The following is a 14,562-nucleotide window of genomic DNA, read 5'->3' as shown; positions in this document are numbered from 1 at the left end:
GTGGAGATAATCTGTCCCCTCTGCTCAAAGCAGGGTCAACTAGAGCAGGTTGCCGAAGAACATGTCTAGTAAGGGTTTTAATATCTCCAAAGATGGAGACTCCACAGCCCCTCTGGGCAATCCATTCCAGTATTCAACCACCTTTAGAATAAAAAAGATTTTTCTTACATTTGGATGTAATTTCCTTTGCTTCAGCTTTTGGCTGTTGTGCTGTGTCCTGCCACTAGGTGCCCCAGAGAAAAGTCTGGCTTTGCCTTCTTTACACGTTCTGATAAATATTAGTGAGATCCCACACACTGCTTCCTGAGCCTTCTCTTCTCCAGGCTAAACAATCCCAGTTCTTTCAGCCTCTCCTTGTTTCTAAACAAGGAAACTTACAGAACTAAGGGTGCTACTGCTGTGTACCCTTTGCTAATGTAGAATTTGCACCCGGCCCTTGAAGAAGCTAGTAATTTGAATACTATGCATTCTGTCCTGGCACTTGATAGGAAAATAGGTTATTTGAAAAGTTGTATTCTGTGTTGACAAAAACTTCAAAATGAAGTTTTGTTCCACTGACAAAACTGACAAAGATTTTAAACTTTAGAAATGCGCAGAAGCTGGAGCTCTTCACACTGTTGCTTTGGGGAGTTAGCATCATTTCTAACAGAGGCACCTTTTGTCTTTTGTTGGACAAGGAGCTAACTAATAACAGATAGAACCTTTTCCTCTGTTGTCAGTAGTTTTAGAGTTTTTGTAAGAGTATTTTTATTCTGTTAGTGATCATCCATAGACACTACTGGCAACTCTGTGTGCAAATATTCCTAATAATTAAAAACATTAATAACCTTCAATGTAAGTTAATACAAAAAAGCATAAAGAGTACAGACCTCATACTATTAAAATTCCTCCAGTTTATGCATCTGTCATTTTTTCATCTATGTCAGTACTCAGATGGTTCCCATTATTAGAAACAGTGACACACTCATTTTATAGGGTGTGCATTCTGACAGCAGCCCATGAAGTAAGGGGAACTGCTAAGTCCATTCTTATTCACAGACATCTGAAATAAAAGTGACACATAGTGAAGGTGGCAGAGGAAGGCTGCTAAGAGGAGTTCTTACTGCCCTTTGTCATCCAAGAGTCTAGTGCCTTCATGGATAGGGCTTTCTTATTTCCATTTTGATATATGATGTGTATTTTAAATAACGTAATTCTATGCTGTGCACTTCAGTCATTGGAGTTTTTTATGTTTTTATTTACTGGAAACAGTTAATTTTGCTGCTGCAACATTGTGACATTGCTAAACAGAATGAAGTGAAAACTTTGGTAAACTGATGAAAATCTGTCTTATCTTCAGGAACTTCAAGAACATCTAAAGATTACTGCTTTCAAAGACCTGGTAATTAGAGACAGAGAGTTGACTGGAGCACTCATTGCTTCTCTCATAAACTGTTATATCAGAGATAATGCTGCTGTGGATGGCATCATTGCCCATTTGCAAGATATCTGTCCTCTTCTTTATAGCACTGATGATGCTGTGTGTTCCAAGGTAAGTGCAATTTCAGATTTTACAGCACCAAAACACAACTTTACAACATGTTCAGATGAGGTAGGGTGGGCAGCTTGTACATCATAGCTTCAAGAGCAAAAGAACTAGCAAAGGCAGGTTATGCGCATATTTGTGACTTGTAGTTGATTAATGCTGAAAATTATGCGAGCTCTGGTGCAAAGCATTTGTAGTTATTTGCAGTCTTCATAGGGTCTCTGCCTCCAGTGTGGTGGCTAATAAAACTGCCTTGCTGTTGATAAAATGTCTTGCTACCTCAGCCTTTCCTTAGCATAGTCTCTTGCTTTCAGTCCATTGCCTAGTTTCATGGAATTTGTGGAAAGATAATTGTGTTGAAGATCTTCGCTCTGAAGCTCTTCAAGAAAATCTGAAAAAAGTAACCGTTGAGGATGGGAATGGGGAACCAATTGGTTGTTTAAGTCTTAAGTGCTTCTCTCTACTGCCATTGGAGAGTCTTTCTGCTGGAAACAGTGTTATCAAGTGATGAGAGAGTGCTTTTGAGAGGATGGTGTTCCTACTGTTTCAGTGTTAAAGTTTGGAATAACAACTCATTAATTTACAACAATACCCATGATCTGTTCATGGTGTGTTCGTGTGAATTACTTCCATTTTCCCATCGTTTGTCTTTAGGCAAATGAATTGCTTCAGCGGTCTCGACAGGCTAAAAGCAAACTGGAAAAAGAGAAGATGCTAAGGGAGTCACTGAAAGAGTACCAGAAGATCAGCAATCAAGTAGATCTTGCTAATGTTTGTGCACAATATAGGCAAGGTAAGAAGCAGTCACTGGTCTGGTAAATGGTTTCTGTAGTATCCTTTCAAGCCAACTTCTTTTTCCTGTGTTCTGTTTACTAACTTTCAATTCATTTTAGTGTTTCACCATAAACAGTTTCTTAATAACTCATACAAGTAATATAGGTCAACCTGTTCTTGTTTAAAGCCTTTCTAGATTTCACCAACTAATCAAAAAACCCACTTCTGTAGAAAAATATTCCCATCCACTTATTTCACATTGCAGTGTCTGTTTGTTTCATATGTGTGGTAAAAACGTTTTTAGGGAAATTGTTGGGCTGTATGTAAGCAGAAGGTAGGTGACTACTTTTGCAGGTAAGGTTTTATACCAAATACGGTGTTTGAAAGATGGTTCTGAGTCCTGTTTCCTGCAGTAGAAGCTAGTGCATAATTTAAATGTAGATATAACTTTTGTAACAGTCAAGATTTCAGCCTCTGTACAAATACATAACTTTGGACTTGCATATAATCCTACAGGTTAGGTAAAGGCATAAACCTTTATATGATACAGACCAGAGTAAATAAGATTTATTTTTTTCTTTCATGCTAAAATGGGAAGTGTTTGATCACATAGCTTTTTGTCATAGATTTAATACAATAATGAACAGTGTTGTTTGTTGTTTTTTTCTAGTGCGTTTCTATGAGGGAGTAGTAGAACTCTCTCTTACAGCTGCTGAGAAGAAAGACCCCCAAGGTCTTGGCCTTCATTTCTATAAAAACGGAGAACCAGAAGAGGACGTTGTTGGACTCCAAGCTTTTCAGGAGAGGCAAGTTTTCAGGATACCTTATTACTATTGTATGGGGTGTTTTATTTCAGGTCACTAGAAAAGTAACTCTTTGGGGCAGCTATGCAGTGTAATGACAAAAAAAAAAAGGTTTTTTATTAGGGGACACAATATAGATGTTTTTTCCCAGCATGCTCTCCTTGATTAACATTAATAAGACACCAACTTAATCTGGAAAGGAGGGTAAGCTGGTAGATGAAGAAAACATTGTGATCTGAACATCACAGAAATATTTGTTAGAAAGATGAGAGAGAACAAACTAGATTGTGGCAACTAGCTGACAATAATCTGTGACCTTTAGATTTTAGTAATGGTGTTTACAAGGCATACAATAACAACATTTGTGAAGAGTAGTTCACAGATAGTGGCAATGAAAATTGAAAGGCTTTTATTTTCTTTTGCTATATTTACAGATTGAACAGCTACAAGTGTATCACTGACACCCTTCAAGAGTTAGTGAATCAAAGTAAAGCTGCTCCTCAGTCTCCCAGTGTACCCAAAAAGCCAGGTCCTCCAGTGTTGTCATCTGACCCCAACATGCTAAGCAACGAAGAAGCAGGGCACCATGTAAGTAACTCAGAAAAAATCATTACTGTAATACAGAAAATTGTGTGATTTAAAGGGGTGTAGAATTTATTATTTTTAAAAACTGTGGAATAGTTCAGCAAAGTAGATAAAAGTTAACATTTGTCATTAATTGGCTTCTTTATATAGATTCTTCATAGAAATGATGACATGCAAATAACATGAACCTAAGTATTGTCACATACATATTCAGTGCTTGATACAATGTAACTACTTCTGGAATAACAGCTTTGTCCTTTTCTTCCTGTAGTTTGAACAAATGCTAAAGCTGGCTCAGCGTTCAACAGATGAACTCTTCAGTATTGCGCTTTACAACTGGTTGATACAAGTTGACTTGGCGGACAAACTGTTACAGGTGACCTCATCTTTCTACAACTAATTTTGTTGGCGGGTTCCACTGAACTGGAAGAGTTAATTGCAATAATGCTGGTGCTTCAAAAAAGAGGAGAGAGCAAAAATATAAATGTTGTCTTTATGACTTTTGCAGGTTACTGCCCCCTTTTTGGAACCCTACCTTGTGCGGATGACCAGGATTGACCAAAACAAAGTCCGTTATATGGATTTACTGTGGAGATATTTTGAAAAGAACAGAAATTTTAGTAATGCAGCCAGAGTCTTGGCTAAATTGGCTGACCTGCATAGGTATGGATTATACATGATCTATTGCATATGTTGAGGTAATTGGGGGGAAAACTGAACAAACTAAAATCAAAACCTTAAGTGTAGGTAGTTTGAGAAAAGGACAAGAAAAGGCCAATGCCCAAGGATGTTTGCTAAAAAAAAAAATTAAATTAATGGAATATATTAGCTGTTAATCCTGGCTGTTACTGGAAAGAAATTATATGTTTATTTTATGTATTATATATCAGCTTGCAATGCATTTCCTGTTGTAAGTACCATATATAAAGTAACTGCAGAACAGTGGATTGAGAAGTACACTAGAAGTGAGCCTGCAACAAAGATAGGATTACATAGCTGGATAATGTCCTGCATGTCTTAATAAAATCAGAAGTCACCTACTAATTCCCAGAGTCTAGTTAGAATATAACTAACCCTCAAATAACTATATTAAGTACCCATTTTATTTTGAATATTTGTTTTGCAGCACAGAAATTTCTCTTCAGCAGCGTCTTGAATACATTGCACGTGCCATTTTGAGTGCCAAAAGTTCTACTGCCATATCCTCTATAGCTGCAGATGGTGAATTCCTACATGAACTAGAAGAGAAAATGGAAGTAAGAGAAAATACTAGTCTAAACTACATTGTAAATACATTATTTCACTTTGTCTCATTGGCAAATTACATTTTTGTTACCAATTCTGTAAAAAGCATTTTCTGTGCTTTCTTCCCAACATGCCAAAGTTAGGCAGTTGATGGGAGACTCTGAGGTGTAAGACAGTAACATTTCTACGTTTAAATAAATTAAAGTTAATTCTGGGTGTATTCTTAAGCTTTGATTAAATTAATCCAATCTTTAAATATTTTATTTTTCTTTTTAAACAAGGTTGCAAGGATCCAGCTTCAAATACAAGAAACATTACAACGGCAGTATTCCCATCATTCTTCAGTGCAAGATGCAATCTCCCAGCTTGATGCTGAGCTGATGGACATAACCAAGGTGATTAAAATTTCTCTGTATTAAAACTAAATGTAACATATTGGGGGGGAGGGGGGTGATTGTTTTGCAAAGATTGGTCCTATGCTGACTAGGAAAAGTAATAGAGAGACAGTTTGACATTCCTGGTCTTAGAATGTTACCCTAGACTGTCTTTTTCCGTGCTTTGATATTCCTTCAATCTTTAGTACTTTAATTTCTTCCATGTGTTTATCTCCTTTATTAAGTCTCTTAGATTTCTTCATTTATTGGGAAAATTGTTAGAAAATTAATGGTATTATAACTATATAAAATTGGGGATTGCAATTAAGAAGTGAAACAAACAAACAAAAAAATTTGTGTTGGACCAGTTACTTAAATTGCACCTTTACTAGTCTGGTGTCTACCATACAAAATAAAGAAAAGCTGATTTTAAAAATTTCCTTTTTATCTTACTTGAAATGTAAAGTCTGGTAATTTTTCTTTCAGCTGTATGGAGAATTTGCTGACCCATTTAAGCTCTCAGAGTGTAAGCTTGCAATTATACATTGTGCAGGTCATTCTGATCCTATCTTGGTGCAAACTCTCTGGCAAGAAATCATTGAGAAAGGTGGGTCTCAATGGACTAGGGGTGGTACAAGCTAGAACTCATTAAAGTTTTTGAGACTGACTATGTGCTGCTACTCATATGCTGTCCAAGTGAGATGCATCTTTTCTGGACTATTCTGTAATAACTAGTAATTCATTAATGTTATTACCTTTGGCTTGTGTGCCTAAAGGACAAAAAAGTAATATTTTTGCATATGTGTTGGAGCATATTGCACATATGTCTTGAATAATCACATTCCAGATAACATTTAAGAAGTCATTTCATCCCTTCTTGTTCTTAGATGCCATAATATATGGACTTCAGAATACCTGTGAAATTTTGTCTGAAGGTTTCACTGTTAGGAAATTATAATAAAAATGTTAAATTTATAGTGACAAAGATTAGAGCATCTTCAGGGAGTTCAGCACTTCTTATAATGCTGACAGGAGTGGAAGTGTAAGGGTTCTGTCCATTTACTGAGAAGCAGAGTAGTGGGCACATCTCAGCAAGCCTAGCCACTCAGCGGTGATAATCTGCCTCACCCTTCACCATGAGTTGGTTGTTCACTGTCTCTTCCTGGTTTGGTGGGTTTTGGGTTGGTTTTTTTTTTATCCCCTTGGATATTGTGCTCGAGGTTGCCATTGTGCAAACAGCATTGACAGCGATTTGAGGGAAAAGCTAAGTGGTAGTGGGTTTGTTGTGGGTTTGTTGTTGGGTTTGCGGGGCGTGGGGTTGGTTTGTGGGTTTTTAAAGTAGATTTGCATGGAACTGCAATGAAACATAAAAATCTGTGAATAGATATGCATACACACCAGAAAAAAGTTGTATTTGTCACTTCCATGTGCTGATTTTGCACTGACAATGGCGTAAGATTTTGTTGTGTTTGTAGTAAATTTATGTACCTCAGTGTAGTTGCGTATAAATGTGGAAATTTTTTTCTGAAGTTCTCTCTAAATGTTTTCTTTTCACTTTCAGAATTGAGCGATAGTGTGCCTTTGAGTCCTGCTGACAGAATGCAAGCACTTAGTCTGAAGATGATATTGCTTGGAAAGATATATGCTGGCACACCTCGTTACTTTCCTTTAGGCAAGTTGTTTAGCCCGCACAGTAAATGAATATACACATTGCACAAATGGGTCTCAGCTTTCTTTTTAGCTTCTTAAAAAGTTTTAACCTAAGAAATGCCTATTTCTTAAAAAACTAAAAGGAAAGGATATTGATAATTTTGTGATGCATACATTCTTGTGATACATAATTACTAAAGTTATTTGTGAAAGTTTTTGAAGTAGCTGAAGTAACAAATTATTTCAACTGTCGCTAAAGATGGAGTTGATCTGGAGGGTAGCTGGGTAGTACTTTTCAGTTTTGTCCAGGAAATTAGGAATAAAACCATTATGATACTTGCTCATTATTACAGTGACTTTGACAAGGGATTGAGGAGAGGGAGGTTAGACAAACAGTAGAAATAGAATCCCTATTGGCCTCTAATTTTGTAAATACAGTAAAATTGTATGACTACAAAACCACAGTTTTTACAGGTCCAGGTTTTCCTAGAATTTATCTAGGGCTTTAACCAGATTTTACAGCTTTTCACTCTGAATGGGAAGTAAATGAAGTTTAGGATGCAGCAACCGTTATTTTTGGATGGCTGCGCAGATCACATTTTAGAAAGTAGTGAAGTTTGTATCAAACTACAAAGTAAAAATGTGTATTTATACATGTAATAAGAGTTTCGGCAACCACATTTATCTGCTGTCTTTTGAAGTATCCACAGCTATCTGTAGGGGCAGATTCTAGAAACAGAATTCAGGAGATACTGGATCCTTTTTGGAGCTTCTTTCTGCTTTTGAGATGCTGACATGTTTTGACAACTTGGTATTATATAAAAACCTGGAAAATATCTTTTTCAGCACTAAATTTAGTGCTGAAAAATAAATTTTTAATTGTTACTGACACTTAAACATGATAAAAGATGCAGTAGTGTTGCTGGCTATTCTAGCAAATGAAATGATAGTGTATCCTTTGTGCTGAAACAAAATTTAATGTACTTTTCTTAACAGCTTATTTCCGTGGCAAAACTGTAATGAAGAACTCAGTTTGAGTAATCCCTGTCATGCATTGCTGATAGCTTAATACCATCTTTGGAGGTAGTTATATTTTGCATATCCTTTCCTCAGTACAGACTCAGGGAAAACTGTTACCATGTGCTTCACAGGAGAAAGGTACCAACTGTGTGGAAGACAGAAAATTAAACTTGGAGTAAATCACTTTCAAATGCGTTTCTTCCCTAGACTTGCATTAACAAGTTGGAATCTAAATAACCTATTATTTTTGTCCTCCAGATTTTCTCGTTCAGTTTCTAGAGCAACAGGTGTGCACTTTGAACTGGGATGTAAGTTTTGTAACATACACCATGCAAGAAATAGGAGTGCCATTGCCAAGGCTGCTTGAAGTATATGACCAGTTGTTTAAGGCACGGGTAAGGAAAATAGCCACAAAATAAGAATTTTGTTTCCAACTACAGTCAATATCTCTCTTTAGTGGGAAACATAAAATAACATGAGGCATGACATACCAAAATATCAACCTCATAGCTTTTGTTCTGTTTTTTTTTTACTCAAAGGCTCTTAATACTTCCCCGCCCTGTTAGTTTTATTCACTTCAATCCTGAAGTATGAGAAACATTATTAATCCTTCTACTTCACCTAAAGCTGATTTAGGCTTAAATAGGATTAGAACTACTATGTTGCAGAAGGAACAGCATATCTTGAATATATTAATTTTATTTGTTTCCTATTAATGGTTAAAATTGGCTATATTACTGCATCTTGTCTAATCTATTGATGCAATAGGCATAAAGAATAAGATGTCACATTTTTAACCTGGTTTGTAGAACAGGCTTAAACAGAACTAAAACAAAGAGAATTAAATTGCTTCTTTTTCCCCCGATTCCTTTACATTGTAAGGAATTCAGAAATTCCTAAAAATCTCTTACTTTACAGACTGTTAGTTAATGGGAAACTGAGTTAAATTCATGTATGTTTCAGTACTCAAAAGTCAAACCTACTCAAATACAGACTTAATATAGATTAAGTTAGAATTCCCATTTCTCTTACATTTTTGTTGCAATGAATAAATAATTACCACAGCTGGCAATCTGTGTGTACACACACACACACTTTTATTTTCTTGTCTCCTTAATATTTGTCCCCTTAACATTTTGGAATCTTGTTTTAGGACCCATATTGGAACAGAATGAAAAAGCCTTTACATCTTTTAGAGTGTATTCATGTATTATTATCAGGATATGTCCATGATCCAAGCAGAGTACTTCTGAGGTAAGAAAGGCAACTGTTTCCTAATAAAGAGTGAAAGATGCAAGATATCCTAAAGCACTGAACTTCAGCAATCCCCACAGCTTTTGTTTTCTTTTGAGTTAATTTAGTATTTCTTTCCTAGCAGTGATTACTGAGACTCCTCATTTCAAACCAGTTGGTAGAAACTTTAGGGTCCTCCCTATAAACTGCTTCAATAAAGATCATTTTCTCCACTTCACTGAAGATTCATGAGGAACCACGAGGATTATTTTGTAAATTTTGGCAACGTACTTTAAGGAGTGTTACAGACAAATCTGAGGAAATCTGGGAAGTGGGGAAAATGAGAGTTGGGTGTTTCGTGAATGAAATGGTGAACCCTTTAATAAATAAAGGCTAGAAGCTCGGAGTTCTTGTATTCTGGAAATGAGAACACTAAGCATGGGGATAGATCTTGTTTCATGAACAAGGCAGTAAACATCCCATGTTCACATATAAAGTTTACATCTATCTTTTCTCACTTTTTTGGTCTTTTATGGTTAGCTGATTTAAATACTCTTAAGTTAGTAGAACTTTAGTGAATGTTGTCTAATTTTAATATCTACTTAGTTACTAATACCTAAACGTGGTGATTCGATACTAATTTTAGATATTTAAATTGCTATCTGAATTAATCTTATACATAGATGGTACTCATAGCTAAAGTAATATCTAAATATTAAATATTTCATGTTGCTATGAACTATCGTATCTTATTGTTTTAATTTAATATCAGATATAAATAGTAATTATTCCTTTACTTTCCCATTATGCCTTAGTCACAAGCATTAGATTTCAAAAATCCGTTTTTCTAACAAGTAGTTAAATACTTAAAAGTAGCTGACAGATGTCTTGCTGGTATGTTATTCCATTAAAACTCAAAGAATGCTCACTTTCTATTTCAGGTGAATTCTAACATACATTAACAAGAAGGAGCTTGTTATTATTCTGTTTTCTTTACAGGCGACGATTTACAAATGTTTGCTTGGATGCTGTTAGTTGCTACCTGGTTGAACTTCAGTCTATGAGCCCAACGCTAATGGTGCAGACAACTGTTGGGAATTTTAAATCACTACAGGCTAAATTGGAACGGCTTCACTGATTGACTAATAATGGAGTCAGCTCAGATATAAGGAATTATGAAATGAAAGTTCAGATGTCTGCACTGAAATTCTGGAAGAACAAATCCTCAGAAAGAAATTTTGAGAAAGTTGTATCTCCTGCTGCAGTTATCAGTTGGTATTCCTGCTATGTTAAACGTATCTACAAATTGTAGAATGTAAATGTGACAATGGGGTTTCTTTTACTACTGCCAATTTTTTTAACAATAGAAAGCTTTTTTTTTATACCGTTGAAATAAAATACATTGTCTGATTTTTCCCTCGAGGATTAAAAATATTTGGAAAATATATTTTTCTTTTTTTAACATACAATAATGGAGAAAAGTAGGATGTCAAATCTACTGGTTTACAAGTATCAAAGCAAGAAATGACAACTGCAGAAGGCAGAATGATGACAAAAGCCCATAGATGAGTCAGACTGTAAATGTGGTCATTACCAGGGAGTAGTGATGCAGTCATAAATCTGCACGTGTTTATTGGCAGTTATTTCAATAACAAAGATAATCACTGTTTCATAACTGTCACTTTAAACACAGCCTGCTTCTGCAAGTAGAATGTTTGTGGTGAATTTGCAGAAACTAGCAACCTAATTTGTACTGCAAGTGAAAGAACAGTATTAAAAACCCATCAAATTGTTTTCCCTATTCCATTTTAATAAATATATTGTATCTGTTAAATAAAGAAGTCAAGAATTGACTTCTCTCTACTTTCATTTCGTGCACACAAGCACCAAATCATGTATATTCCTCAAAAGTAACAAAGCCTATGCATCATCCTGCTATGCATCATCCTGTATGCAAGCTTCCTAAGATTTTAAAATCTACTCCTACACGAAAATTTGTATTGTCTCCATTTTACTGCTATGCATTGTATACATATTCAACAACATAAACTATATAACATGCACAAGAAATTACCAGTTCATGCTGGTCTTTAATCTTTCTCAAATAACTTCATGTAAGTAAATAATCACAGAGTTTGGAGAGATTTTTAATGGGGGAAAGAAGCAAATATCTTTATACCTACAGAGTAGGTAAATGTATTTTTTTCCAGGAGAACGAGTAGTTGGTACACATATCACAGGTATTCAAAAAGAGGAAAAAAGAAGTATGGATTAAGACATTTATTTACATGCAAGTTATCTACTTACAGCCTCTACTACCAGATCTGATTACTATGCTTTAAAGTTTTGCTTAAAATACAGTCATTACATTTCTTTCCCTGGAAATTGCCAGATATATTCTGATGATTTTCAGTCAGAATGCACCCAATGAAGTAATATAAAAATTAAAATACATCTCTTTTTTAACCTCTTGATAGATCAAAATAAAGCAGAAATCTTAATATGGGCTTTTCTCTTTTGTTGAAATTTTCTCACAAAGTATTTAAAAAGAGGAACTACCATATGTTCTGGGAAAAAGATTTTAATCTTTCCATAACAAGTAAACTTTCTTTAGATATTACATAGATATGTTTCCCACCAAGGATGTCACGTACCTTTATTCCAGTCTTGCTACTGCAGTTCTGGTCATACTTTGTACAAGTGATGTTCCAAGTCTTGCCTCATACATTTAACTTTTATTTCTGAATTTTAATACTTGCACAGAACTATGTTGTGTTGAGCCGTATTCTGTAACTGAGGTAAACAGATTTCTATTTTCAGATCTGGAGAAGTGACCAAAGGGTTGGGAACAGGCACAAAACACAGGCTTGAGTTTCAGCTTTTCTTTTATTTTTCCAGGTAATAGAATAAGAACGCTTCTGGCAATATTACAAGTTTTTCAAAGTAAGAGTATTTCCAAGTGTAGCATGAGTTATCTTTGATATTTTTCAGATGATTGCAGATAATTTCCGTGTAGACAGTACTTTTTTGTATTTATAGCACTTGCTCTGCTCTCAGATGGAGGAGAAAGGGTAGGTCCTCTTTCCTAAATTAAACTTAGAGGGATGTGGAAACCAGAGATCAGAGGAGAGGAGTGGGTGGATTAATGCAGTATGTGAAACAAATGGTGACAAAAACAGGGAAGTAAATTACTAAGATGAACCACTTCACTTAACAAAATTACCAACAATTAGATTATTATGCTTACTGGTCTTTTCTTTTTCTTTCTGTCCCAATGTTACTCATTCTCGATCAAGATTGTGGTTAATGGAAGACAAAATCATAGAATCATTTAGGGTGGAAAGGACCTATAAGATTATTGAGTCCAACCATTAACCCCGCAGTGCCAAGTCCACCACTAAACAATGTCCCAAAGCACCACATCTACACATCTTTTAATCCCTTCCAGGGATGGTCACTCAGCCACTTCCCTGGGCAGCCTATTCCAACCCCGGACAAACCTTTTGGCGAAGAGATTTTTCCTCATCTCCAATCTAAACCGCCTCTGGCACAACATGAGACCATTTCCCTTTGTCCTATTGCTTCCTTTTTGGGACACTGACACTCACCCCAGTACAGCCTCCTTTCAGGTAGCTGTAGAGAGCGATAAGGTCTTCCCTCAGCCTCCTCTTCTCCAGGCTAAACAACCCCACTTCCCTCAACCTCCCCTCGTCAGACTTGTTCTCCAGACCCTTCACCAACTTCATTACCCTTCTCCGGTCACACTCCAGCAGCTCCATGACTCTCCTGAACTGACAGGTCCAAAGCTGAACACAGTATTCAAGATGTGGCCTCACCAGTGCCCAGGGCAACGGGACTGTCACTTCCTTACCCCTGGTGGCCACACTATTCCTGATACAAGCCAGGACGCTGTTGGCCGCCTTGGCCACCTGGGCACACTGCTGCCTCATACTGGCTGGCAACCAACACCCCCAGGGCCTTCTCCACCAGCCAGCTCTCCAGCCACTCTTCCCCAAGGCTGTAGCGCTGCATGGGATTGTTGTGACCCAAGTGCAGGACCCAACACTGAGCCTTGTTGAACCCTGTACAGCTGACCTCGGCCCATCGATCCAGCCTGTCCAGATTCCTCTGCAGAGCCTTCCTACCCTCAGCAGATCAACGCTCCCACCCAACTTTGTGTCCACTGCAAACTGACTGAGGGTGCACTTGATCACCTCGTACAGATCACTGATAAAGATATTAAAGAGAACTGGCCCCAATACTGAGCCCTGGGGAACACGGCTTGTGACCGGCTGCCAACTGGATTTAACCCTATTCACCACAACTCTTTGGGCCTGGCCTGGCTTTTTTACCCAGCGAAGGGTACACCTGTCTAAGCTGTGAGCAGCCAGTTTCTCCAGGAGGATGCTGGGGGAAATAGCATCCAAGGGCTTTACTAAAGTCCGGGTAGACAACATCCACAGCCTTTCCCTCATCCAGTAAGCAGGTCAGTTTGTCTTAGGAGCGATGAGGTTAGTCCATCAGAAGCAGGACCTGCCTTTCCTAAATCCGTGCTGACTGGGCCTAATCACCTAGTTGTGCTCTACGTGGCACATGATGGCAGTGAAGATGATCTGCTCCATAACCTTCCCTGGCACCATGGTCAGGCTGACAGGCCTGTTAGTTCTCTGGATCCTCCTGATCTGTCTTGTAGATGGGCGTCAACATTTGCTACCCTCAGTGCTACTGGCGTTTTCCTTGTTTAGCCCGGTCTGCTGATAAATGATGGAGAGTGGCTTGGTGATCATTTCTGCCAGCTCTGTCAGTACCCTTGGGTGGATCCCATCCAGCCCCAGAGACCTGTGTGTGTCTAGTGGTGTAGCAGGTCACTAACCATTTCCCCTTGGATTATGGGGGCTCCATTCTGCTCCCCATCCCTGTCTTCCAGCTCAGGGGGCTGGGTGGGTACCCCGAGAACAACTGGTCTTACTGGTAAAGACTGAGGCAAAGAAGGCATTTAAGTACCTCAGCCTTTTCGTCATCCTTTGTTGCTGTATTTACCCCCACATCTAATAAAGACTGAAGATTTTCCTTAGCCCTCCTTTTGTTGCTAATGTATTTATAGAAACATCTTTTATTGTCTCATGTGGCAGATTAGGTTCTAGTTGGGATTTGGCTTTTCTGATTTGCTCCCTGCATAACCTCATGACATATTTGTAGTCATCCTGAGTTACCTGCCCCTTTGTCCAAAGGTCATAAACTCATGTTTCCTGAATTCCAGCCAAAGCTCTCTGTTCAGCCAGGCCAGTGGTCTTCCCTGCCTGCTCATCTTTTGGCCCAAGGGGATGGCCTGCTCTTGTGCCTTTAAGATTTC

General features: G+C 37.5%; 1 protein-coding gene across 2 annotated transcripts in view; it reads left to right on the top strand.

Annotated features, from left to right (window-relative positions):
• Positions 1-10,998, top strand: part of NUP155 (nucleoporin 155) — a 40,594-nt gene extending 29,596 nt beyond the window's left edge. For both annotated transcript variants that reach the window (XM_064439028.1, XM_064439027.1), the window contains 13 exons: positions 1,340-1,531; positions 2,180-2,318; positions 2,970-3,105; positions 3,537-3,690; positions 3,959-4,063; positions 4,196-4,350; positions 4,814-4,943; positions 5,214-5,327; positions 5,793-5,913; positions 6,868-6,978; positions 8,235-8,371; positions 9,130-9,230; positions 10,209-10,998. In XM_064439028.1, coding sequence (XP_064295098.1) covers positions 1,340-1,531; positions 2,180-2,318; positions 2,970-3,105; positions 3,537-3,690; positions 3,959-4,063; positions 4,196-4,350; positions 4,814-4,943; positions 5,214-5,327; positions 5,793-5,913; positions 6,868-6,978; positions 8,235-8,371; positions 9,130-9,230; positions 10,209-10,347 — 1,734 coding nt within the window. In that variant the 3' untranslated portion in view covers positions 10,348-10,998. The remainder of the gene's footprint in view (positions 1-1,339; positions 1,532-2,179; positions 2,319-2,969; positions 3,106-3,536; positions 3,691-3,958; positions 4,064-4,195; positions 4,351-4,813; positions 4,944-5,213; positions 5,328-5,792; positions 5,914-6,867; positions 6,979-8,234; positions 8,372-9,129; positions 9,231-10,208) is intronic.
• The last annotated feature ends 3,564 nt before the right edge of the window (positions 10,999-14,562 follow it).

Source organism: Phalacrocorax carbo, chromosome Z (assembly GCF_963921805.1).
Source record: "Phalacrocorax carbo chromosome Z, bPhaCar2.1, whole genome shotgun sequence".
NCBI lineage: Eukaryota > Metazoa > Chordata > Aves > Suliformes > Phalacrocoracidae > Phalacrocorax > Phalacrocorax carbo.
Note: the sequence above shows the minus strand (reverse complement) of the source record. Positions and strands in the feature narration are given on the sequence as shown.